The sequence below is a fragment of the Puma concolor genome, chromosome C2 (genome assembly GCF_028749965.1).
Source record: "Puma concolor isolate L17-30 chromosome C2, mPumCon1.1.hap2, whole genome shotgun sequence".
In the NCBI taxonomy this organism is placed as follows: Eukaryota; Metazoa; Chordata; class Mammalia; order Carnivora; family Felidae; genus Puma; species Puma concolor.
The window spans coordinates 44389818-44417198 of NC_141675.1; the positions used below are offsets into that span (position 1 = coordinate 44389818).

At 43.2% G+C, this 27381-nt stretch overlaps 1 protein-coding gene across 1 annotated transcript; it reads left to right on the top strand.

Annotated features, from left to right (window-relative positions):
* Nucleotides 1–26156, top strand: TM4SF4 (transmembrane 4 L six family member 4). Its single transcript, XM_025913957.2, has 5 exons — nt 1–495; nt 1492–1581; nt 11892–12028; nt 21695–21884; nt 25926–26156. Exons 1-5 carry the CDS (start codon nt 322–324, stop codon nt 25941–25943), a joined length of 609 nt encoding a protein of 202 aa, XP_025769742.1. The 5' UTR covers nt 1–321; the 3' UTR covers nt 25944–26156.
* Nucleotides 26157–27381: the final 1225 nt, after the last annotated feature.

Here is a 27381-nt window from a genome sequence, read left to right on the forward strand (position 1 = left end):
TGGATTATTAACAGAGGTTATTGGTCTCCATGGCAAAATTATTGCTCTGCGCATAATCTCATTTATGGAGTGCAGGAAAAAAAAAAGGACTTCAGGTCAGGGAGAATGTATAAATGTCCATCGTCATCAAGGGTGTGCTACATCTGAGAAGCAGAAGCAACTCCAAGGACACAGCTCACAGGCTGATTTGGCTCTCAGCTCCAAAATACGGATTGAACTGGGGACATTTACAAGGACGCTCCGGCTGATAACTTTGAAGAGACCCCGTGAAGGAGGCGCTGAAGAGCCTTGTATCGCAGACCTGTATTGTGCTTCCCCAATATGTGCACGGGGGGCTGCGCCAAGTGCCTGGGGGGCACCCTCATCCCCCTCGCCTTGTTTGGCTTCCTGGCTAACATCCTGTTATTCTTCCCTGGAGGAAAAGTGATAGACAATAACGACCACCTTTCTGAAGAGGTCTGGTTTTTCGGAGGAATATTAGGAAGCGGGGTCTTGGTGAGTAGGGAAGCCTTAAAATCCCCCCAGAGAGTTCTGTCGAATCCTTTTAAAATTGGGTACTTTTGAACAAGAAGATATTTCATTGCTAACAAAAGCCCAAGCATTGCATGATGAAAAGTCAGTGTCTTAATGATTTCCCTTCTCCATTAGGACCTGACGAGAGCATGTCCACTAAATTTAATAAGTAATGAATTCCCAAGATTGGGCTGGCAGTTCTCATGGGTCAATCGAATTCCACGAACCAGACTGAGGGCTGCCAAATTTCTGTATTTAAAAAAAATTTTTTTTTCAATGTTTATTTAGTTTTGAGAGACAGAAACAGAGCACGAGTGGGGGAGGGGCAGAGATAGAGGGAGACACAGAATCCGAAGCAGGTTCCAGGCTCTGAGCTGTCAGCACAGAGCCCGGCGCAGGGCTCAAACTCACGAACCGCGAGATCATGACCTGAGCCGCCCAGGCGCCCCCTGATTTCTATATGCTAACAAGATAGTGCTGGGGGTTGTAGACACACACTTTCTGGCAAACTGATTGACTGAAAACCACCAAAAGAAGCAGGTGTTGGTGGATTCCTCTTCCGCTCATTCACTAATGATACATTTACCCCTTGTTTCCAGTAGAGGATGGGAACCTCCAATTTAGAGAGAGAGAGAGAGAGAGAGAGAGAGAGAGAGAGAGAGAGAGAGACTAGACTCACTTTTCAAAACGATTGCAGACAAGTTTCTTATCGCTATCCTAACCTACCACGTAAATGGAAACTCAGGGTGTCAGGTCCTGAAGCCTTGCCTCACTGAAGCTGCAATTAGGTCTCATGGAAACTAGACAGTAATACTCAGTTAATACTCCATCTACTGCACCAGCCATGCTCTGTAAGTTCTCGCCATACCCTTAGCCCCTGAGTCCCGCATCACGGACATAGCTCCACTCACAGCCATGCAGGCACAGGCTCCCATTTCTCATGTCAGACCCAGTCTGAGGTGCTTCTCTTGCTGACAGATGATTTTCCCTGCGCTGGTGTTCTTGGGCCTGAAGAACAATGACTGCTGTGGATGCTGCGGCAACGAGAGCTGTGGGAAGCGATTCGCGGTAAGTTAACCCAGAAGGTGGCTGCCAGAATGAGTCCAGGGTGCACTGTCTTCTTGTGCTTGGCATGGTGGGGATGGGGATGAATCACGAGCCCCAGGCAGGACTCTGGAGGCAGCTGGCACATACCTAAATATGGATTTCTTGCTGGTGCAAAATAACAATAATAATGCAATTTTAAACACTAAAAAGCCCCGATACTTATAGGACATGAGTATCATCTTAGATTTTGTAAAGAGGCAGGGATGTCACAGCTAGATAACTGGAGTGGGGCCATGTAAAGAATGCAGGTGCCTGGGTGGCTCAGTCAGGTATCTGACTCTTGGTTTCGGCTCAGGTGATGATCTCACAGTTCATGGGATCAAGCCCTGAGACAGGCTCCATGCTGACAACGTGGAGAGTGCTTGGGATTCTTTCTCTCCCTCTCTCTGCACCCCCCCCCAAATAAATTAATAGACTTATAAAAAAAAAAGAATGGCAGGCATGGAAGGCAGGAATGGGGGCTGTAAGTCTCCCCTCTGCCACTGAGAGGCCTTGAGATCGTGGGCAAGTCTTTTCCCTTCTCTGGCCTGCATTGTCTCATCTGTAAAGGGAGTTAGGGCAGCATAAGGGCTCCCCAACAGCCCTCTAAATTCCCCATCTACACCGCTGCCAGTTTCACTGCCTCCGTGCCCAGTACTTCCCCACTTCCGCCCAGACGTTGTTGACTCAGGACTTCTATCTCCTTTCTTGTTTCGTGCAGTCAAGCATCTTTCAGTAGGTGAGCTAGAGAGATTAGGCATCACCACTCCAGCCTGGGAAGTGGGGTTGAGTCCCATCCCTGCACCTGGACAAGTCACTGTACTGCCCTCTGCCTCCCTCTGCTCATCTGTACAATGAAGATGTTGAACTAGATCAGAGTTTCCCAAGTATGGGACAGGCTCTGCTGGCAGTCAGGTGGGCTGTATCTTTCAATAGCATAGAAAGTTATTCCCTTGTCAATTCTCCTTCAGTCCTTTTGATTTTATCAAGAGAATATTCAATTTTGATTGGAAAGAGGTCTTTGCCATCCAAACCCTCATAATCCCCCTTTTTAACAAAGGGAGAACAAACGGGCACCTGGGTGGCTCAGTCAGTTAAGCATCTGACTCTTGACTTCGGCTCAGGTCATGATCTCACAGTTCGTGGTATCTAGCCCCACATCAGGCTCTGCGCTGACAGTGCAGAGCCTGCTTGAGATTCTCTCTCTCTGCCCCTCCCCCACTGTCTCTCATGCACACTTCCTCTTTCTCTCAAGATAAACAAATAAACTTTAAAAAGCAAAAAACAAAGGGGGAATAAGTTTCAGGCTCCAGGAACACAAGCAACAAGAACTAAAAGTTCGAAACTACTGCACTGTCTTTGCTAATGATTCTAGCTCTTCACTCCGAGTGGTGATATAAATCAATGCAACAGAGAGTTGTCTTAAAGAAAAATATCAAGAGCACGGGTACACTGATATGGCAAAAACAAAGAAGGTCAAACTGGAATTACTGGCTGGCTGATGAGTCAGGACGGTTCCTGCCCTTGTTGCCCCCCGAAGTTCAACTGTCCTTCTAACAGGGTCATGAACCCCAAATGATGAATTATTCAAGCTTAACTTAACTTCTTAAAGGAAAAGTATAGCCATCTGTTCCCAAATAGAATCTTTTCTAACATTTCTTCCCCATTATTATTTGCTCTTTTATTTAATCAAAAAATATTCACTGAGCACATATGAAGGGCTGAGGCTGGTATACTGTGCATACAATATGGTTTTCTGCGTGCAAAGATCATTCAAAGAGAATGTTCTTACCTTCTAAACACCATCACGAGTCCCAAGTAAGCACGGATCATTTTTTTGGGCATTGATTATTATAACATTTAAAATCATCATTTACAAAGAGATGTAAACATTAACCATGATTTATTTGATATAGTTGTATAACACGTGTTTTACACATGTATATCTTTATATAATTAATTATAAGGGAAATGAAGAATTATGTAACTCATTTGCCCTTTGAATGTAATCCTGTTATACCTTGTGGATTTTTGGAGAATAAGCTGAAGATGAGAATTTGAAAAAGAACTGGCAATTAAGAAACTGGATGAAAATTAAAAAAGAGTCATCGCTTAGAAACCTAACAGCTCATTCTCTGGTATTGAGTAGAAGGCTGAAGATTACCCAGTATTAAAACAAGGGTTTTGTTTGTTTACTTTTCGTTTTTAGGTTTATATATAACCACAGTGAAAAGTGAAATAATACTCAAAGTATTGTGCGAACCTTGTTTTTCAAATAGACTTAAACGAAGTCCAAAAGAAAGGGAGAAAAGTCATATTTTTACAAGCACAGTTGCATTAATAAAACCTGAAACATTTGGTCTGCCCAATTCAGGCTGTCTGTCTGAGCTCCCCAACCAACTCCCCCACCCACGAAGGATCTGCCCTTGGTGTGGGTTGAGGATGACTCCTCCAAATGACTGGCCAATAGTCCACAAGGGCAGTGCCCAGCAAAGGACCAGCTCTGCCAGACTGTCAGCCAAGACAACCAGCCACGGCCACCCTGGACCAGGGATGCAGGGACAGCCACCTCTAGGTGGCCAGCAAAATTTCTTTCCTTTTCTTTTTTTTTTTCTTTTGTTTTGGTTGTTAATCAGTTGCCAGCTTTTGAAAATAGAGATATTACGGAAGTATTTAGATATCCTACTTCTTTTTCAAAAAATAAAAAGATGAATGAACCTGATATTTGTGGGCCTGCATTTTGACACAATGATGGCCTACAGTGGGCATGGCGGAGTGTTTCCTATAGGGTCCTCCAAGGGTTCTTGAGTTCATGCCTCTGTTTCAGAGCTCTGTTTCCTTCATGTTCTCAGGCTCTGGAGCACCAAGCAATAATCATTTTTAAAGAAAGGAATCTAAAACATTTTGTCAGAGAAAAAGGAAAAGGCTGCAGCATACTTGGATTAGTACTATAATGCTGAAGATTCAAATTATTTTTCCAAAGGCTCACAGCATTCCCCGCCAGACATTTAAGGGACACTAGGCTTCTGCAGAACACTGTTTAAGAAATCCAGCTAGGTATAGGGGCGCCTGGGTGGCTCAGTCGGTTAAGCATCTGACTTCGGCTCAGGTCATGATCTCGCGGTCCGTGGGTTCGAGCCCCGCGTCAGGCTCTGTGCTGACAGCTCAGAGCCTGGAGCCTGTTTCAGATTCTGTGTCTCCCTCTTTCTCTGACCCTCCCCTGTTCATGCTCTCTCTCTGTCTCAAAAATAAATAAATGTTAAAAAAAAAAAAAATAAGAAATCCAGCTAGGTACAAAGTCCTATGAGATGGAAACAAATTAGGCCAAGGGCTATGGGGCTAAATCCTGTCGCTGTTTCCACAGTCTTGCTCTCATTTGTTTCCTGGTCTCTCTGTCCTCTCTTCCTTGCTAAAGTCTTTCTGGAATACTTTTCAGAAGTCACTGCATCATTCTCTTCCCCTTCCCTGGCTGTAAAACCAGGATAATCAATAGATAGTAGAAGCAGGATATGGTGGTTGTACAGATAAAGCAAGACAATGAGCTGGAAAAAATCTTGAGATCACCTAACCAATATTTCATGGTGAAACTAGAAAATGGAGGCCAGCTCTCCTCTGAGGCCGAGCAAACTTGAAGCCCAGACTTGGGGGCTGCACTCTTTTAAATAAATTAAGCTGTGGCTTAATTCAATCGGTGAAGCCTCTGACTTTGGCTCGGGTCATGATCTCATAGTTTGTGAGTTCAAGCTCCTTTTTGGGCTCTGTGCTGACAGCTCAGAGCCTGGAGCCTGCTTTGGATTCTGTGTCTCCCTCTCTCTCTACCCCTCCCCCTCCCACTTGCACTCTGTATCTTTGTCTTTCAAGAATAAATATTAAAAAAATTTTTTTTAATAAATTAAGTTGAGAAAAGTGAGCCCTAGGGCAAAAACTATGAGAGGAAGGTGGCTTCTGAGGTGGGCTCTGAAAACCCAGATGGGGGATTTATTTTTGGGTCTCCACCCCCTTCCTCCCCTACAAGAGGTTCTCAGTGGCCTCCCAGCACTTTATCTGTGGCTGGTCAGGGTCTCCGGCACACTAATCCTTAAAAAAAAAAAAAAAATCTCTCAGAATCCCTAGGATCTCTTTTAATTTCATCCACTCATTCATGTTAAGTCTGTGCTTTAATAACAGCCTCTTGGGGACGCCTGGGTGGCTCAGTCGGTTAAGCGTCCAACTTCGGCTCAGGTCACGATCTCGCGGTCGGTGAGTTCGAGCCCCGCGTCGGGCTCTGTGCTGACAGCTCAGAGCCTGGAGCCTGTTTCAGATTCTGTGTCTCCCTCTCTCTCTGACCCTCCCCCGTTCATGCTGTCTCTCTCTGTCTCAAAAATAAATAAACGTTAAAAAAAAAAATAACAGGTCTTTTGAAGACCTTGGCCTGGGGCGCCTGGGTGGCTCAGTCGGTTAAGTGTCCAACTTCAGCTCAGGTCACGATCTCGCGGTCCGTGGGTTCGAGCCCCACGTCGGGCTCTGTGCTGATGGCTCAGAGCCTGGAGCCTGCTTTGGATTCTGTGTCTCCCTCTCTCTCTGCCCCTCCCCCGTTCATGCTCTGTGTCTCTCTGTCTCAAAAATAAACATTAAAAAAAACCTGATATTTGAAGACCTTGGCCTTGACTCAAAGGAGTATCTAATAATGGGACTGAAGGGTAGATTGATAAAGGAGATATTAGGGGCAGGCCAACATTTCAGCATCCTCAACTCGTATCAGGTAGATAAAGGCCCACCCCACCCACAGGCAGGGCCAGATGGTCGACTGACGTTTCTCCAGGGAGGATCTTGATCATTTCTGATATCAGTTGATTCAATGTGGAGTCAGCACTTCTGCAGTGCCTGGCTCACCAGTGCCCCCTAGGGACACCTCCTGTGTGAGCACTTCTGAAGGGAACATTTCCTGAGGCCAAAAGCACTGACTCTTTTACCTCTGCATTCTTTGGTGTGACAGCCAGTGTGAGGGGAATTTAAGAAAGACAGTTCTTTTGGGGCGCCTGGGTGGCTCAGTCCGTTGAGCGGCCAACTTCGGCTCAGGTCATGATTTCACAGCTCATGGGATCGAACCCCGTGTCGGGCTCTGTGCTGACAGGTCAGAGCCTGGAGCCTGCTTCGGATTCTGTGTCTCCCTCTCTCTCTGTGCCCCTCCCACACTTATGCTCCCACGTGCTCTCTCGCTCTCTCTCTCTCCCCCACCCCCGTCAAAAAATAAATAAATAAACTTTAAAAAAAGAGAAGTAGGACAAAAGAGATTTCTAGGTATCCTATCAGTGAAGTACTGGGCATTATCTAATAGCCTACCCCACTTGGAGGTTATCTGATCCTGTGGAGATGTGTACTTTTGATTTCCTATTTACTATCAATTAGCCTATCTTTCATAATGATCTCCCTGAGCAGGTACTTATTTTTGAGCCTTATCTTATGGAAGAGGAAATGGAGGTCTTAGAAAGACTAACTTCCCAAGGTCATAAAGGAGAGAACCAAGACTCAGACCCAAATCAATATGTCTGTAACCCACGCCCTTGACCACTGCACAGTGGTGCCTCTCTTTACTATTTATTCATTTTGACTAGGGAAAGCATTGCCATAGTACAAAACCTACAAAGGGAGCCTCACATTCCTGACTCAAAAGTCTGGCAACTCCTCTCTCTAGAGGTTACCTCTGTTCCCAATTTTGTGTCTCCTTACATAGATTTTTCCAGGCCTTTGCCTATTTTTTTTAAGTGTTTATTTATTTATTTTGAGTGAAAGAGAGAGACCACATGTGTGTGAGCAGGTGGGGGCAAGAGAGGGAGAGAGAGAATCCCAGGCAGGCTCCACACTTAGCACAGAGCCAAACACAGGGCTGGGCTAGATCTTGCGACCATGAGATCATGACCTGAGCTCAGATCAAAGATCAAGAGTCCAACCAACATTTAACCAACTGAGCCACCCAAGTACCCCCACCGTGCCTGTTTACTTTAACAACAATTTAGAATGTCTACCCTTGTGTATTCAACTTGAGCTCAATAACTTTTCTTTTAATATGAAAAATTTTTTACCATGAAACCCATGATATAGTTATCTTTAACATAACTAAAAGTTAGTGGTTTTAAGACTGATAATATGTCTGAGTAGTGAGTTTGATAATTTTTTAAAGACTTCTGAATGCGAAATTATTTAAAGCAAAGGGACATAAAGTATACCCTGCTTTGGGGCACCTGGGTGGCTAAGTCAGTTAAGCATCCGACTCCTGATTTCAGCTCAGGTCATGATCTCACAGTTCGTGAGTTCAAGCCTCGAATTGGTCCGTGTTGATGGTGCAGGAGCCTGCTTGGAATTCTCTCTCTCCCTCTCTGCCCCTCCCCCACTCATGCTCGCTCTCTGTCTCTCCCTCTCCCTCAAAATAAACAGACTTTAAAATTTTTTTATTTTTTTTTTTTAAAGTTAAAAAAAAAGTATACCTTGCTTCATATGGTTCATCCGTTTTGGAAAAGTGATGAAAAATCAGTTTGGGTCGTTTCTTTATTTTAACGGGAAGTGTTTCAAATTTGGATACAAAATCAGACCATGCCACCAGTAGATTTCTGAGGTTGTAACCTGATGCTGCATTTTCTTCGAGAGTTTTATCAAGAAGTAAAATATTATTGATTCAGTTGGGAGTCACTGTGCTCCTCTCTTCATATTTCCCTCCTCCCTAAGAGTACCCATAATCATAAATTCAGTGCACACTATATCCATATGTCTTTTAAACTTTTGCTACCAAAGATCAATTTTTCAAATATTCTAGACTATACTGTCCAATATAGGACAGCCATTGTTCACATGGGGTTATTGAGCAGTGGAATGTGGCTGATCTAAATTAAGGTGTAGCATACGTATAAAATGCACACCAGATTTCTACTACAAAAACTGTAAAGTATCTCATTAGTAATTTTCACATTGATTATATGTTGAAATAATAGTTTTTGAATATGTTGAGTTAAAGAGAACATATTATTAACATTATTCTCACTGGTGGTTTTTTTGTTTGTCTTGGTTTGTTTTTGTTTTTAGTTTTTAAATGGTAGTTACTGGAAAGTGTTAAATTACATACGTGGCTCTCATTACAATTCACTGGACAGTACTGGTATAGAGGTGCTTACGATGGAGACTGCTTGCAAAGAGAAATACCATCTAACTGATATTTTTTACTAACCTGGTTTTTCATTTACGCAGACTTGCCTGACATGAAGAACGTGTGCATTTGTACTCACTTTCTGCATCTTTAAATATTTGCCTGCTAAAATGTTCCAGGAGTGCTAATCTAAAATCCTTTACTCAGCTCACACAGCAGGAATAGCGAGTCAGACTTCTCCTCTCACTACTCATCAGCAGATGTTGAAACCCTGGGTTGTTTTAGTTCAACCCTGGATTAAATGAGATAAGGCATCTAAGGTTCTCACTGAATGGAGCTATTTTTATTAGCTAAAAGGCGAGATGATTGCATTAAATGGTTTTTGGGATCTTTTGTACAAAAATTAATTATAAGCATATTTAACCATTGATTTAGTGGAAATCCTGGCTTTTGAAGACTTTTAACCAGTTTTAAGATACCTTTAAGAGACCTTTTCTTCACAGAATCTGCTTTTCATTGAGACAACCCAATCCACCCAATCCATCACAAAGAACTGCACTGTCAACAAATGTTTTCAGACCATTCAGAGCCTCACTCTGAAATGAAAAAAGGTAACATGAGAAGAAACTGCCCTGAGCATAAGTTTTTAATTGCTGTACTAGAATGTTCTGGCCATTCCTAGAGTTACATCAGCTGTGTCTAACTGACCAGCAATTTTGTTGGAACATGGAGGTGGCCCAGAGACAGAGAACTAGGCAGATAAACTGTCACTAAGAATTGAAGCAGCATTTTCCAAAAGGTGTTCTTGTAAGAACTCACGGAAAAAAAGTTATAGGTTCCAATGAGACCAGGAAACTCTGCAAATCACCATATACACCCAAATATAAGGCTAAACTGAATATCAAACCATCTTTTATTTTTCCATAAAGAAGTTTTTTAAAAAGCTCTTCGAGGGGCGCCTGGGTGGCTCAGTTGGTTGAGTATCTGACTTCAGCTCAGATCATGATCACACAATTCGTGGGTTCAAGCCCTGCTGACAGCTCAGAGCCTGGAGCCTGCTTCAGATTCTGTGTCCCCCTCTCTCTCTGTTCCTCTCCCGCTCAGGCTCTCTCTCTCTCTCTCTCTAAGTAAATAAACATTAAAAAAATTTTTTTAAGCTCTTTGACTGACATTAATATACAAACTTTGAATGATGGGCACATACTTTAATCACATTCTATAAAATTTTAATACATTGATTTTGAAATAAGTCTTTCCCCCACTCATTTATTTTTAAATGTATTATTGCTTTTTTGACACCAGGTCTTTGCTACTACTAAAGATACCTTTTGAGCCAACAAGAGTTTCCCACAGCACATCTTCCCTTCCATTTAAGTTTGGATACAACATTTTTGTAGCCATGTATGATGCTGTCAGGGGAAAATTCACTCAGTCACAAATATCAATTCACGTCAGACAAAGACAGTATTTGAACACCTCTCTTTCAGGTGTATGTTAACGATCCCCACAACTGTCAACACTACGTATGCTCATTTAGAATGCCCTTTAAAAGGTTTGTTAACTGTGACATTCAGAACTAGAAATTGTGAGGCCAACTTTCCTACAATAATTAATACATCAGTGTTCAGGAAAAAAAAAATTTTTTTCTCTCCCCCAGAAAAAAATTTTTATACAATTCTCTCAGCTAACATTACTTGGGTTGTTTCTGACCGATGTCTTCCCCCATGCGGTACTTGGTTGTTCAAAATAAAGTATTTGAGAAAGTGCCCTATTGTCTGATAGACAAAATAAGGACTCAACTCTGAGGCAATTTCCTCACTTATCAGTGATAACTTGGGAGCTAATAATTTTGCTTATATTCCAGCATACATAGTATATCCCCTTCTTGGAGGTTCAGTGACTTCAGCGTATCACAAAGATTTTTAGAAGTAAAACAGGAGTGAAGCCTATTTAACTTCATATAATCCAGAAATCTCCAAAACTGTTCACCTAGATATCCTTTGGAAAAGAGATGGCCTGTTCTAACTTGATAAATTGAACAAAATTTTCATTTACTTCTTACCTAGATTATGTTCAGTAATGTTACTAATGGTGAGAATGGATTTTGGCTACCCTAGACACAAAACTCAAAGGGAAAATGTCAAATAATGAGTAACATGAAACCATAGTCTTCAAAAACATCCAACAAGTAGTTATTTGGTGCCTTTGAAAAGGTGGGAAGAAGAAAAACCAAATACATGATGGCCAGGGTAAAGCAATGTCCTACCTATCTTCAAATAACTCATTGTCCATGACGGCAAGGAGCTTATGTTCCGGTTGGGGAAGACGGACATAAAAAGCTATGCATAAATGTCTTGTGGGCACTGTGCCATGACAGAAGTTTATATAGTCCAGGGTACTGGGGTAAGAGATGAAAGAGAGGATGGTTAGTTTGACTTAGGAAGTCAGATAAGACTTTATAAGGCACATGGGGCAGAGGTCAGTCTTGGAAAGTTGCACCAAAAATACGTTCACATACGATATGAAAACAAATACCAGCTAAAGTGGAACTCCATTATTACACAGATTCCAATTGTCCAGGCACTATCAGGTCCTCTCCACCCCAAACCCATCCCTGCCCCGCCCCCTGCCCAAATATATTCTGTGATAAGATTGTTAGTAATACACAGAAGGGAGAAGGGAAGCCCCTGACATTTAACTTAAGTTGTCATGTCTACCTTTCACAACAGACCTTGTAGGCAGGCCTTATCATGCCCATTTCATGCCAACTAGGCACCCCAGACCAGAAGACTTTTAAGATCACTTCCAATTCTAAGATTCTTTGATTCTGTAATAGACAGCCTTTCATATTAGTCCTGAGAAAGAGAGAGATCAGGAGGAGATTCTATTCTTAACGAGGTTAAAAACCATGGTTCAAAGGTATCAACCATAACTAGCACTTCAATCATCAATGAATAGGTAAAGAAAGATATGGGAATGGGGGAGAAGAAGGGGAAAAAAGATACCAAAATTCATTCTAGGAGACACCACAGGTCCCACCTACTATGAAGACTGGCTCTTACCCCGTAACTTCCCTGGAGACACTATGCTCAACGACAGACTGGTTGGTTAGGTGTGCTGGGGGTAACCTCTGGAACACCTTAAGAACCCACCTGTCTCTCTCCTTCTCTTTCAGATGTTCACCTCCACAATATTTGCTGTGATTGGATTCTTGGGTGCTGGATACTCATTTGTCATCTCAGCCATCTCCATCAACAGGGGTCCTAAATGTCTCATGGACAATAGCACGTGGGGCTACCCCTTCCACGATGGGTAAGGTGCACCCTGTGATGTCCACGTGTCCCCACAAGGCAGATAAATGGCCCAAGGGAGACCCTGCATCGGTCCTGTCACCTTCATTTGACTAGTGTCAGGCATGTTGCTCCTCTGAAGCAGAGCTGGAGAGGGGGTGGAGTGAAGTTGCCCAAGATCTCACTCTAATTGCTCTTTCTTTTTTTTTTTTTAAATGTTTATTTGTTTTTGAGAGAAAGAAAGAGACAGAGAGGGACAGAGTGTGAGAAGGGAAGAGGCAAGGAGAGAGACACAGAATCAGAAGCAGGCTCTAGGCTCTGAGCTGTTAGCACAGAGCCCGATGCGGGGCTCGAACCCACGAACCATGAGATCATGACCTGAGCCAAAGTTGGACGCTTAACCAGTTGAGCCACCCAGGAGCCCTTTTAATTGCTCTTTTGACAGACACTAGGAGAAATAACCAAGAGGGGGTGCTTCAGCTGGCCTGAGTGTCATTACTGACACCCCGACATTTATGAGCAGCGACATGAGGCAACTAATAATATTAATTAACAGAAAGTGGTGGCTTCCATTGAAAATCTTATAATAGGGGCGCCTGGGTGGCGCAGTCGGTTAAGCGTCCGACTTCAGCCAGGTCACGATCTCACGGTCCGTGAGTTCGAGCCCCGCGTCAGGCTCTGGGCTGATGGCTCAGAGCCTGGAGCCTGTTTCCGATTCTGTGTCTCCCTTTCTCTCTCTGCCCCTCCCCCGTTCATGCTCTGTCTCTCTCTGTCCCAAAAATAAATAAACGTTGAAAAAAAAAAATTTAAAAAAAAAAAAAAAAGAAAATCTTATAATAGAAAACGAGAATGATTTCTCACTAACAGGGCTCAAAGGCTTCCTAGATCGTCTATGAGTAGACTATCTTTTAAGGTGCAAATTTATGGAAAATGACATTGAGAATATTGTAGATTCTTCACGAGACTTAATATTAATAGAACTGGTTAAAATAACACTGCATGTTGTCACGGAACTCTGTAGCTGATAAAGAACTCCCCCCCCCAACAAATTTATAATTTAATCCCCACAACAACCGCAAGCCGTAGTTATACCCTGCAAAGGCAGGCTTAATAATTTTGGCTTGCTCAAAGTCGCACAGCTGGTTAAGGGCAGAGGCAGGGCTCAAACTCCTATCTTCCAACTTTTGAGTTCTAGTATCTTTAAAAAAAAAAAATTTTCTTTGAAGTTTGTTTATTTTTGAGGGAGACAGAACGTGATCTGGAGAGGGGCAAACACAGAATCTAAAGCTGGTTCCAGGCTCCACAGAGCCCAATGTGGGCTCGAACTCACGAATCGTGAGATCATGACCTGAGCTGAAGTCAGACACTTAACCGGCTAAGCCACCCAGGACTACACACCCTTCTGCCCATAGACTATACCGTGCACCACAGTAGACAGTAGCCATATGTAGCTGTTCAAACTTAAATTCATTCAAATGAAATAAAGTTAAAATTCCTCAATCACACTATCAGTATTTCAAGTATCAGCAGCCACATGTGTCTAGTTGCAACTGCATTGACCCTCACCGATACAGGACATTACCACTGTCACAGACAGTCTATGAGACAGTGCTGCACCAGCCTCTGACCTCCAGGAGGGCTTGGACCATTTCTGCTTTGTTCATTACCACCTGGCACAGTGACTGACACATCTAGGCGGTCAGGAAATGTGGTTGTGAGGTGCCCCTACACTGGACGATGGGACCGTGCCTAAAGAAATCCGTAGGACACCAATTTATTAACTCTACATGTTCATTTACAACGAGAGTCTAAAGAACTTCAAAAGCAGGCTTTAGATGAGGAGACAGAGGGTACTGGTTCTGTTATGATACAGCTCACAAGAGTTTCGTGTAAAGTATCATCCCTACTTCTAAAGTTAAACAGGAGGGGGCGCCTGGGTGGCTCAGTCGGTTAAGCATCCGACTTCAGCTCAGGTCGTGATCTCGCGGTCTGTGGGTTTGAGCCCGGCGTCGGGCTCTGTGCTGACAGCTCAGAGCCTGGAGCCTGCTTCAGATTCTGTGTCTCCCTCTCTCTCTGACCCTCTCCCATTCATGCTCTGTCTCTGTCTCAAAAATAAATAAACATTAAAAAAAAAAATTAAAAAAAAATAAAGTTAAACAGGAGTACAGGCCTCTAGTATCCCCATCACATGCAGGGATTCCCAAAGGCAATGGTTGTACTGTGCCCCCTTACCTTGCAGAGGACTGCTGGGGCCCCGCTGCCGTGGGGTTAGCCTACATGAGCATAGAAATCAGACACCAGATCCATTTCCTGAGGTTCTTCCCCTGAGAGTTTATGAAACTACAGATTATGTCTCCTTCTAAGGACCCTTCTCCTATTATTTCCATCAACAACAGAAGCGCAGTATTAAACATGCTTTTGTATTTACTGTTATGTGAATGATACTACCCTTGACGAACTCAAAATCAATTAGAATGAATCTATGTCCAAAACAAAGGACGGAGAAAGGAAACACAACACTTGCCCAGTAACGCCCCAAGGCAGTACAATAAATAGCGTTAGACCCTAACACCCTCCCTGGCACACCCGCTCCCTGCTTGGGATGGAATGGGATCCATGCCCAAGGTCAGGAGAGTGACAGCTGGTCTGTGGGCCACTACAGGAAATGCCAGCGTGGGGGAAGGACAGGAAACAACTTTTCAAAGTCCTCTGTTCTTCTGGTGAAGCAAGTTTTCATGCACATCATAGCCCTTTACTGCACATTACTCCGTGATAGATGCTTTCACACATGGCATCGGATCTTCTCACAACAACTAACCCATTCATTAACTTGTATCAGATCAGAGAGGTTTAATAGTACAAACAGAACAGAATAAACTTTGCAGGCAAGCAGGCACATTTCAGAATTCTCCACCCTCCTCTGTTCATGGTAAGGCTTTGATAATTCTTTGACAGGAGAGAGGTTTGAGTGCCACCATATCTGCATAGTGGCTTCAAACTATCACGGGATCAAATATCACTGTGTAGGGGTTTATTACAAAACCATGTAGCCTACGCTTTCCAGGTGATCGATAGGCTATTTAAGAGTGATTTTGGCTATTTGTGGTTTTGTTTTGTTTTTTTCTCCTCACGCCCTGACTTTGGAATTTAATCCCACAGAAGGTGCAAGTCCTCTCTCTGTACAAGGCGTAAAATATGCCAAGATTGGCACAGGATAAGGCTCTCAGGAGGGGGGGATCTAGGTGGAATGTGTCACATGGCATCCTCTCTGCCACCTGGCAGGCTCCGGTCAGCATTCCATTGTCTCCTACATCCTGTGTCCTATCTTCTCAGGCAAGAACTCACATTCCTTTATGACCTTATCTCCCACAGCAGCTCCAACCCTTCCCTCGGACTGCAGGGGCTCAGCTTGAATTTTTATAACAGTAATCGAACCTCGGTTGCTTGGTGTTTTTCCGTTAACAAAGTGCTTTCATCCACATGTTTCATTTGATCCTGACAGAAAACTTGTGGGATTATTAACTCTCCTTCAGAGGGAAGATAGCTGAGGCCCAGAGAGGACAAGTGACTTGCCCAAAGAAATGGTCTTTCGTTTTCTTTCTTTCTTTCTTTCTTTCTTTCTTTCTTTCTTTGCTTTTCTTTCTCTTTCTTTCTTTCTTTCTGTTTCTTTCTTTTCTTTTTCTTTCTCTTCCTTCCTTCCTTCCTTCCTTCCTTCCTTCCTTCCTTCCTTCCTTCCTTCCTTCCGTTTATTTATTTTGAGAGAGAGAGAACCAGCAGGGGAGGGGCAGAGAGAGAGGGGGACAGAGGATCCAAAGTGGGCTCTGTGCTGACAGCTGAGAACCCACTGCGGGGCTCAAACTCATGAATTGAGAGATCATGACCTGGGCCAAAGATGGACACTCAACCGACTGAGCCACGCAGGCACCCCATAAATGCTGTTTCCTAATGACTGAAGCTCAGATCCAATTTTTCAGAGTCTAAGTCACAGTGGCTTTTCTAGAACATAAGTGATACTGATTTGCATTCTCTACTTTTTGTGTCGATTATAGATTCCGTGTGGCATAGCTCAGGGTCTCTGCTTCCGTGGACTCTTCTTATCCACGGGATCCCAGTGCATAAACACTGACGTGGTTGTTATAGCTACAAATCTAACACATGCACAGTTACTAGTGAGGCACAAGTATTAATCACTTGTATGAGCCTGAAGATAAGGACCTAGGACAGTTGTCACTCTTTCCTTATTACCAAATGGCAGTGGCAGCCACTACCACTTCTTTTCTTTTCTTTCTCCCTTCCTTTCTCTCTTTCTTTCTTTTCTTTCTTTCTCATTCCTTCTTTTTTATTTCTTTCCTTTCTTTCCCCCCGCCTCTCTCTTTCTCTTTCTTTTCCCTTTCTTCCTCCTACTATTCCTCCTCCTCCTTCTCCTCAGTGTTTAGGGGCTAAATGTTTCTGCACACATTATCTCACTTAATCTTCTTAATAAAACTGAGAATTCTTATCCCTGCAGTAGAAAAATGAAATTCAGAAAGATTAATTTGCCCAGGGCTCCACAGCTAGTAATTAGCAGAAGGAGCATTTGAAAAAGCAAACACACACTTGGCCAGTACCCTACTTTGTGCTGAAGCCTGTCCCAAACGTGAAGCAGACAAGGATGGATGTGGCCCCTGCCCCAGCGAGCGCAGGGCTAGTTAGAGTGACAACACAGGTCACACCCTCACAATGCAGAAAGGGACGAAATGGAGGAGTGCAAGGGAAACTTCTCTGAGGAGGTGACATGGGCTGGTTTGGGGACATGGGCAAAGGTGTGCCTTCCAGATAGGAGAAGCATATTTCAGGCAGAGAGAAGAGGAGGACTTGAGACAACCATGAAAAGGCCCAACACGCTCAGAGAATGTCTGTTCACTGCAAGCCTGAAGCTCAGGGTGAATGTGGGGGAGAGTAACAGAAGGGGACACCACCTGAGGACGTGGTTGACAGGTAGGCCAGAACTTTGGGACCTCAGGGACCAGCAGAGGACTTCAAGCAGGACATGCCACCGCCACCTGGGATTTCTAGGACGATTGTGATGTCAGTGATGTAGAGGATGAGGACATGCTCAGTAAGAAGAGACAAAAGTCGGAGATTGGAGTAATAATCCTGATAAGGTTATCACCAGTGAGGCAGTGGAACTGGGCTCCAAAGGACACAGATTTCAGAGATCTGAGATGGAATCATCAGGATTAGATGTGAGGAAATAGGGGGCAGGTTATTGAGTTGGACTCCAAGATTTCCAGTTTGGGGCACAAAATTCAGGGCTCCTCAATGCCATAGGAATAGCCTAGGTTGGGTTTGTTTGTTTGTTTGTTTGTTTTTCCCTCAGAAATGTTTGTTGGCAATCTTGTTAAAAGAACAAAGACAGTTGGGGCGCCTGGGTGGCACAGTCGGTGAAGCATCCGACTTCAGCCAGGTCACGATCTCGCGGTCCGTGAGTTCGAGCCCCGCGTCGGGCTCTGGGCTGATGGCTCAGAGCCTGGAGCCTGTTTCCGATTCTGTGTCTCCGTCTCTCTCTGCCCCTCCCCCGTTCATGCTCTGTCTCTCTCTGTCCCAAAAATAAATAAACGTTGGAAAAAAAAAAAAAAAAGAGCAAAGACAGTTAACTTTCTCTGTCATGAGAACCATACTAAAGAGGCCTCCTAGAAGGAAAAAGAAACCTAGGACATTTTGAGATACACCCTCTTGCCTTCCTTTGAAGTAGGACCTCCTCCCATCCAAGGTCTTCCTTTCTAAGACAATTGGCTACCTCTACCTTGACCCTGAGCTGCTGAAAGGGAAGCAGCTGGCACAAGGCATGGGGACAGCCACAGAAGGGAGAACCAGAGGAAAGGCCAAGGACGATAGCAGTGGGGGAGGGACAAGGGACACGGCCAAGCACAGCACTCCCCCCTCTGGCTGTAACCCTGCCTGCTCCCTGGGGAAGGTGAGGTGTGGCGAGCTCTTTCACACCAAAACACAGAAGTGAGTACAATAAATGTTCTGCCTGGACTTTCAGTTTAGACCATCTGCATTTGTACTTCAGAGATTGCTCATCAGCAAGGAACCCCGTAAGCTACTCTTGAACACATTCCCTAGAGCTGAAAGCCACACTGACCGGGGGATGTGGGCTTACCCCCCGGGGTTTCCAGATTTCAGGAGGCACGAAACACTCATGGATGTCAAGCAGCTTCGCTCTTCGCCTGACTGGACTTAGGGACCAGTCACACCCCTGCCACATACCAGTGGGGTCATCTTGGGCAGTGCATTGACCTCTCAGCTCTTCCTCTGTCAGATGGGGTAACAGCATGCTCTACGTCACAGATTCAGGCAAGAATGAAAGAACACGATGCACAGAAAGCCTTTGGCACAATTACTGCCACATGCTGTTTGCTAAACATTCAGCCTTATTATTCATTTTTGTGAATATAACTCATTACCATGAACAGATTATGCATTAGAGCTTTCTGAAACGTTATGCTTTCATAATGATTTTGTGATTTAATTCCTATCTTTTCATCCAGTCACATGAAGGCTCAAAGAGACTATTCCCTTTATCATGGTACAGGTAAACCTTAATTGACAAGCTATTATAAATATGTTGTATAAATCAAATGTAATAAATAAGTCATATTTCAAATATACCGAAGGGATATAATCACTCAACATAGGGAGTTCGTGTAATGATTAAGAACATTAGCTGCGGAGTCAGACAGACCGAAGACCAAATCCAGGCACTTTCGTTCACTCGCCTCAACCTCTTAATCTGTGTATATGTTCGTTTGTTCCGTGAGTGTTTTGTGGAGGCTATACTCTATGCAAGGCCTCGTTCAAGTAAAAGAACACCTCCTTGTGGGATTCAGAAAGATGATGTAAAGCACGTGGGCAGGACCAGTACGTGACAGTTGCCATTATTTATCGATCACTCCCTGTGCTGGAACTGGGGACCGTGTTAGGAGACACGGTCTCTGTCCACATGGGCATACAGCCCTGAAAAGAAAAACAGGAAAATGGACAGACGGTGATAGCACAGGGTCCTAGGTGCTCTTCCAGAGGAAACACAGAAAGCTGGGAGGCACAGAAGGGCTACCCACGTCAGCTGAGGGCAGGAGGAGGATCGGGGAGTTTGTCCCAGGGGATGTGACCCCAGAACAAGCCAGGCAGAGTGGGCCAGGCAAAGCATTCAGGAGCCCCTCTTCTTTCCGTCAGCTGTCTCTGTTGCTTTCAAGAGGTGAGTCTCATGAAACCCATGGCTTTCTATACGGATATGGCGGGATTACTACAGCTCAGATGGAAATACCCTTCACAATAATGGGATGCTTTAAAACTCCAGTCAAGTGGATTTAAACTGCCTCAGCTCTCCTTGCTTCACAGAATGTGGGAACATGATTTTCTCCACAAAAAATTAGGGCCCACTGTCTCGTGGGTTTGGGGAGTTGGCCACAACAATCATTGCCAACATCTCGGGGAGCCTCAGGCCCTGAGAATCTGGGAGGAGAGAAGAAGGGTCTGGAATGCGTATTTATGGTGGTTTGTGGGGGGTGAGGTGGGTGGAACTGAGAGGATTTCTTTCTCCAGGTGCCCAAACTCCACCCTTACTTCCAAGGCTCCCCCGTGAGCATTTCACCAATTTCGCCACCAGGAGGTGCTGTCATCCCATCTCTGCACAAACTCTTGCAGAGGGAAAAAAACTCAGGATCACCAATTGCTTCATCTTAGAATCCTTTCTTTATAAAATGTGCCTGGAAAATATTGTGTCTTCACGACTTTCTATAGTCAAGTTTGAAAACTGTAAAGATAGGACTACATCGAAAAATGCGGAACAGAAAGTTGAGTGTTTACAAGTAATTACAATAAAAGGAAGTTTTCCACAACGGTACATAACATACAGTACATGATCTTTGTGAATCTTCACAATTGTGAGGTTGTTCTCAGCCCATTTTATAGATGAAGAGCTGATGCTATGGGGGTGGGGGGAAGTAACTTGTATGAGGAATACACAGAGAGTAAGATGAATGCTTGGATTCAAACCCAGGTTCAACTCAATCCAAAATACCAGTCTCTTTCCTTTAGACCACACTGCTCAGGTTAAGTAAAATAATAAAGATACTAGCGTTTACTGAGCACTTACTATATGTTAGGCACTGTCCTAAGCACGTCACTAGTGTTAGTTCAGGTAATTGTCACAACAACCCTACAATTTAATGATATTATTCCCACTTTACAGATAAGTACACAAGTCACACAGTTAATGAGCAGCTATGGAAAAGTGAATCAATGCTCCAAACAATGCAGTGTTTTACTTTTAAATCAAGAGCAAAATGCTCCTTCTTTCCTTTATTCCTTGTGCTCTATTAAACTCCAGGGTATCTGCCATCATTCCAAAGATTTTTGAAAATCTTAATATGGAATATTTAAAATGAGCACTGATGCACTGGGGAATTTGTCAGAAACAGGAGTAGATGTTAATTTAGTAGCCAGAAGGAGTTTCCCATGGAGTCCTTGAAAGGGTAGAGGATACATAAAGGCAGAGGTAGAGACCAATTTGTGGCTCTAAGAATGTGAGAAAAAATTATAGTAATCCACAGCATTTATCCACTTTTACTCTTGTTTCTGTCTGAAAGACAATAGGTTTCCCATTTCTCCTTCAAGACACAATGCCCTTTATATTGTAGTAAACTCCTAATATATATATATTTTTATAAAATATTGCAGTTTCTCCTGTTTCAAAATTTTATAAACTACGTATTAAGGCAGCAGATTATTTTTTTTAATTAATTAAATCTTTTTGCATGCGGAATCCCTACATGTTAACAAAAATACAGTTGAGCAAAATTCGCAATTTGGCTAGAATTAGGCCTTCAAACATTAAGCTCTTCCCTTTAAGTGCCCCTTTGACATAACTGTACTTTACAAGGCCACTAGACTTGACAGATAATTTTGTCAAAAGCCCAAATGGTCCCTAACAACTACTGGCAGGATACTGGCCATGAACATTTGTAAGAGTCTACTCCCAGGGTATCTTCATTTTCCCAGTCCCCTCATAGATACTGGATTTACCCATCCTTTTGGTCCCCTCACAAAAATCACTCTGTCACTTAGTACCTATGCAACCTAGGGGTAAGCCACTTAACCTCTCTGTGCCTCAATGCCCTTATTTGTGAAATGGAAGGCTCCTCATTAGGTTTCTATGAGAAGGGTCTCATAAGGCTTCTATGCGGAAAAAAATGAGTTGATATGTGTACAACATTTAGAGCAGAGTCTGGCACATAGTATATATTTAATAAAAATGTTAGATGTTGTTTTTAAAATTATTATTATGGGATAGGTTTCCTTTTTTTAAATTTTTTCTCTTTTTAAATTTAATAGAGATAGAGTGTGTGTGTGAATGGGGGAGAGGGGCAGAGGGAGAGAGAGGATCATAAGCAGGCTCCACGCTCAGCTCAGAGCCCAAGTGGGGCTTGATCCAATGACCCTGGGATCATGACCTGAGCCAAATCAAGAATCAGATGCTCAACCAACTGAGCCACCCAGGTGCTCCATTATGGGACATTTCTCTTATGGAGCTTATGTTTGGGATGGAAAGTATTGCAAAAGAAAAATCATTATGGTGTCTTTGTAGCCCAGCGTATTGCATATGTTTTACAAATGTCTCCTTTCTCCTCCATATTTTGGACAGGGATTACCTCAATGATGAGGCGTTATGGAGCAAGTGCCGGCAGCCTGCTGATGTGGTTCCCTGGCATCTGACCCTCTTCTCCATCCTGCTGGTCATAGGCGGAGTCCAGATGCTTCTCTGTGCCATCCAGGTGGTCAACGGCCTCCTGGGGACCCTGTGCGGAGACTGCCAGTGTTGCAGCTGTTGTGGGGTGAGTTGAGGTCCTGGTCCTTTCTCTTTGGCATGCTCAGGAGGCCACGGTAGGCCACCAGCACTAATGGGGAGAGGGTGGAGACAGCAGTAGCTGCAGAAAACCAGGCTGGAAAGGCCAGGCAGCCCTCTCTACCAGCTCAGGGGAATGGTAACACTGTGTGGCTGACCCAGGCTGACGTGGACCAAAGTTCTCAGTCTCAGACCCAGTTGACCACAATCCTGGAGGCAGAGGACTCTAAATACACGTAGAAGTTTACAATAATGTTTATTATTATTTATACGAAGACCCCCAGGAATTGGGCATTTGTCATACACATGTATTGTCAATAACATGTCATGGTCTGGCCCAAAACGTTCTCACTATTCCCTAAATAGATCTAGACAGTGGATGGAAGTTGCCAAGAAATACATGGAACACATGTCAGGGCATTTTCTTTTCCCCGGAAAAGAACAGAACATACCAATGCAAAACCTAACACTGGATGAGATTTCTGATATAGAAGAGAGAAGTGGTTCTCACGCAGGGCGGGAAAAAAAGGAAATCACTGAGGATTTAGTCTCCAAGTATGATTGTAAATTATCAACGATATAAAAAGTAAAAATAAACGTATGGCCTGCAAGACTGTGATTATTTCAACTAGTGACCAAACCAGATCAGGCAATTGTTCAGACACACACAGACTTATTTAAAAACACAAACTGACATATGAGGAAAAATTAAACAGAACTTGAGAGTCCCATAATTGAGGAACTATGTAAATAAATATATACTGTGACCTATCTATTTAATACAATATTATGTCCAAATTTTATTTTATTCTTTTTTTTTTAGTTTATTTATTTCAAGAGAGAGACAGAACATGCATGTGGGGGAGGGGCAAAGAGAGAGGGAGAGGGAGAATCCCAAGCCAGCTCCACACTGTCAGCACAGAGCCCCATGCGGGGCTCAAACTCACAGACTGTGAGATCACGACCTGAACCGAAAACAAGAGTCAGACGCTTAACTGACTAAGCCAGCCAGGCGCCCCAGTTATGCCCAAATTTTAAATGTTTCCAATAATTTTCTTTAAATTTCTAACAAGCATTATATGTACACAGGTCAAAAATTAAGTCTGTGTGTCAGAAACATACAGCGGTATTCAGTTGGAAAGCCTGCCCTGTCTTCTACCTACCCAGTTCCTCTCGGTCTCTACCTGATTTCTTCTATATCCTCTCAGAGTTTCTTCGTTATTGTTTTTATTCACCCTCCCTGAAAAAGATTTTTAAAACTGTAATAATACTGAAAATGCTTATGAGATAGTGTTATTTAAAAAGAGCAAGAGGGGCGCCTGGGTGGCGCAGTCGGTTAAGCGTCCGACTTCAGCCAGGTCACGATCTCGCGGTCCGTGAGTTCGAGCCCCGCGTCAGGCTCTGGGCTGATGGCTCGGAGCCTGGAGCCTGTTTCCGATTCTGTGTCTCCCTCTCTCTCTGCCCCTCCCCTGTTCATGCTCTGTCTCTCTCTGTCCCCAAAATAAATAAACGTTGAAAAAAAAAAAAAAGAGCAAGATACAGAGGCACCTGGCTGGTTTGGAAGGGCATGTGACTCTTGATCTTAAAGAATTGTGGGTTCAAGCCCCACACTGGGTATAGAGATTACTTAAAACTAAAATCTTTAAAAAAAATAAAAATAAAAAAAGCTAGATTAAAAAAGTATACAAATAAACAACCATGTAAATAAGAAAAAAACACTATGAATTGAAAAGAAACCTAGAGGAAATCCAACCCAAGTATTAAATGATGGGTAAGAAGGAAATGACTTATTTCCTTCCTTCTAGCTTATATAATTCAAAAAAAGGTTTAACAATCATAAATTTTAAAATATACAAAATATAAATAAAAAGGTCCCCAAAATTAACTGTAAAATGCATGTATTACAAATAAATTTCACTGAGTATTGGGTGTTTTGTTCTGTAAATTTTCAGTTCTATCATGTTCTATTTAAATTTTTTGGTCTTTAAACACAAATGAGAAGAAAAGAAAACTACCAGTGAATAATCCATCAAAATGATTTTTATGATAGAAGCGAAGACTATTGAACATCTAAATCTTATGGGTCATCCAAAATGAATTCATGCTTGCTAAATCATCTCATTTCAAACACTTTCATTATTTCCTTTTCTGACACAGAAGAGGATCATGTATTTAATTAGGAAGCAAATTTTCATTGCAAGATTTATTAGAAATATAGCTGCCCTTTACATAGAAAATAGTAGTTTATTAAATTTGAGGATTATCTATAAATTTAAAAAATATGTCCATAGGTGCCAGTACATTGACTTTTTTCAGTGAGTGTCATCTGTACAAACACTATATTTTAACAATTTTAACAAGTAAATCACTTGATAGTCAAAAGACAGTAGATGGACTCCATAGCTGTCAGTGCATGTGAATCGGAGAATCCGAAGGTGAATATACACCTCCTGAATACCCCTCCCTCCCTCCCTTCCTTCCTTCTTTCTCTCTCTCTCTCTGTCTTCCTTCCTTCCTTCCTCCCTCCCTCTATTCCTTCTTCCTTCCTTCCTTCCTTCCTTCCTTCCTTCCTTCCTTCCTTCCTTCCTTCCTTCTTTCTCTCTTCCTTCTTTCCTTCCTTCCTTCCTTCCTCCCTCCCTCCCTTCCTCTATTCCTTCCTTCCTTTCTTCTTTCCTTCCTTCCTTCCTTCCTTCCTTCTTCCTTCCCTTCCCTTCCTTTCCCTTCCTTCTTCTCCAACTTTTTATTTGAAAAACTTCAACTGTACATAAAATTTAAAGGAACAGTAAAATGAACACCTGTATAATTTCACCTAGATCCACAAACTGTTCATATTTGCTTGCTCTCTCTTTCTGAACTACTGGAAAGCCATTTGCAGGCATGAAGAACCTTCACTACCAGATATTTCAGTGCACACGAGAGCTGCATTTTTTAACGATCAGTCTGCTGAGGATTCCTTTCTTGCTGGCAGCTTGCCTCTCGTACAGCTGGTCAGCATCCCCTGCAGCGAGCGTCCCACTGTGGGGGGACTTGGGCTCACGGCCTAGTTCCACAACCTCCTAGCTGAGTGACCCCAGCAAGCTTCCTAACTTCTCAAGTCTTAGTTACCCCAACTGCCTCTCGCCGAGCTTTTACGGAAAGCGTGCAGATCCATCCGTTCAAGCAGAAAGTATTTATTGAGAGATTTCTGAGCCTGGCACAGTCCTTAAATGAGGTAATAGATGGAAATGTGCCTTAAATACAAGCTATGAGATCGGGGTTGAGTGCCAGCTGTGCAGTCTTGGCAAAGTCAGCTGCACGCAACTGTTTCTTTGTCTGCAAAATGCGGTTTTTAAACCTATTTCCTAAGGTTGCTGAGTCTAACACAGGGTGATAAATATGCATCGACATCAACGGCCAGAAGGCTCAGGCCATTGTACTGATTGTTCTTTACTAAGGTATGAAAATTGGTGAGGCAGTGCAGCTTCAAGGAAAGGGGCACAGTCTCTGGGATCAACCTGCCTGGGTTCAAATCCAGGCTCCTCTACTTCTTTGTTGTGGCTTTGGATACTCACTGAAGCTCTCTGCACCTCTTATCAAAAAATTTTTTGGGGCGCCTGGGTGGCTCAGTTGGTTGAGTGGCCGACTTTGGCTCAGGTCACGATCTCGCAGTCCGTGAATTCGAGCCCTGCGTCGGGCTCTGTGCTGACAGCTCGGAGCCTGGAGCCTGCTTCGGATTCTGTGTCTCCCTCTCTCTCTGCTCCTCCCCCGCTCATGCTCTGTCTCTCTCTGTGTCTCAAAAATAAGCATTTTCAAAAATAATAATAAATGGTACAAAATAAATTGAAGCCTCACCTCTTATAACCTAAAAACAGGTAAGTGACAGATTAAAGCTCTGAAACAGGAAAGTATTGAAAATATTCAATAGGTAACTAATACCGGGTAGGAATAATCAGGATGAAGGTGGGGGGGGGGGGTGGGGAGGGGAGGAGAGAAGAAAGCAAAAACAAAACAAAAAAAGAATGATGTCATAATTAACTTTTCTACCTTCTAGGGAGATGGACCAGTTTAAATCTCCTTGGTGAGCTGTTCTAACTCGACGGCAGTTGGGACGTTACACTAAACTCATTCTTCTTTCTGGGGTTGGCACTCCCCATCTGCTTCCCTGACAAAGTTTAGGGACAGCGGAACTATCCTTTCCACTTTCCAAGACAGCTTAGCTCACGGCTTAGCTCAACTTAGATGTTTATGCTATTTTCAAATAAAAAATAGTTTGGCCACTTCAGTGAGGTTTCCAAATCTTTCAAATTAGCTTCCTTTTAGAATTGAAGAACAGGTTCAAAGCAAATTTTTCATGATTTTTCTTTTCTAGTGAAAGATATGTAAAGTCACATGTACTGCCACACTGCTTCTTTGTATATAGAGCTGTTTATATCTCTGGAAGTTTTACATAATTCATAGGAGAGGAGCCCATTAAAAATGAGAAACTAAGACCAGTTTTTGTTTTCAAGATTTATGAGGAAAACAGAATGACTGATGTATTCTACATAATTTTATTTAGTGTCTTTTTGGCTAACATATTTGAATCACCTGTGTCTAGTCTTTGACTTTTCTTATGTATATTAAATTAAATCATAATTCAGAGGTAATATAACAAAGATTGTGTGTGTTTGGGAAGGAGGGGGAAAGACTGAATGAATACTACACTTTCTTCATCTTTTCTGCAAATGGCTTCTTTTGATCCAACAAAAAACAATGTTTTAGAAAAGCTGACTTGGGTAATAATTTTGTCAGCGTATGACCAGGATGAAGGTAATAGGTATTATTAATTCTATGTGTTATATTACGAGATTAACTTTGGTTTTATGAATCAGGCACCATCAGTCAAATCCATTCTGTTGATTTGATCTCCACCACACCAGCTTGGGAATCCTGGGAAAGTTATTTCTTAAGTCTCAGTTTCCCCAGCTGCAAAAGCACTGCTGAAAGGCAACCAACCATCCAAGAAATTTGGAAGCTCCCCCAGGGTGAAACAAGGAGGCCTGTGGGATTGTCAACATGACTGATGTACAGTAAAAAGCGTCTCAGAAGAGGTACAAGCCAGAGTCTCACTTCTGTACCTGCCAGGCTCTTAGGCTACACTATGTAGGATAGGCACACTGAACCTAGGTTTGCCACAGTCATCAGTAAAGCAATTAACAATTTCCCACTCAGCGTTGGCCATAGGGCACTGGAGACATGGAGTTTACATACTCTGATTTTGCCCTCACTACAGTGAGAACTCTGAGATCAGAGACCACATCTTGTACTATTTATAGGCAGAAGGAAGAAAGGCGAGCAGATAGGCACTTAAGATCCTACACCGAGGGTGCCTGGGTGGCTCAGCTGGGTAAGCGTCTGACTCTTGATTTCAGCTCAGGTCATGATCTCACGGTTTGTGAGTTCGAGTCCCACATCAGGCTCTGCGCTGACAGTGTGGAGTCTGCTTGGGTTTCTCTCTCTCTCCCTCT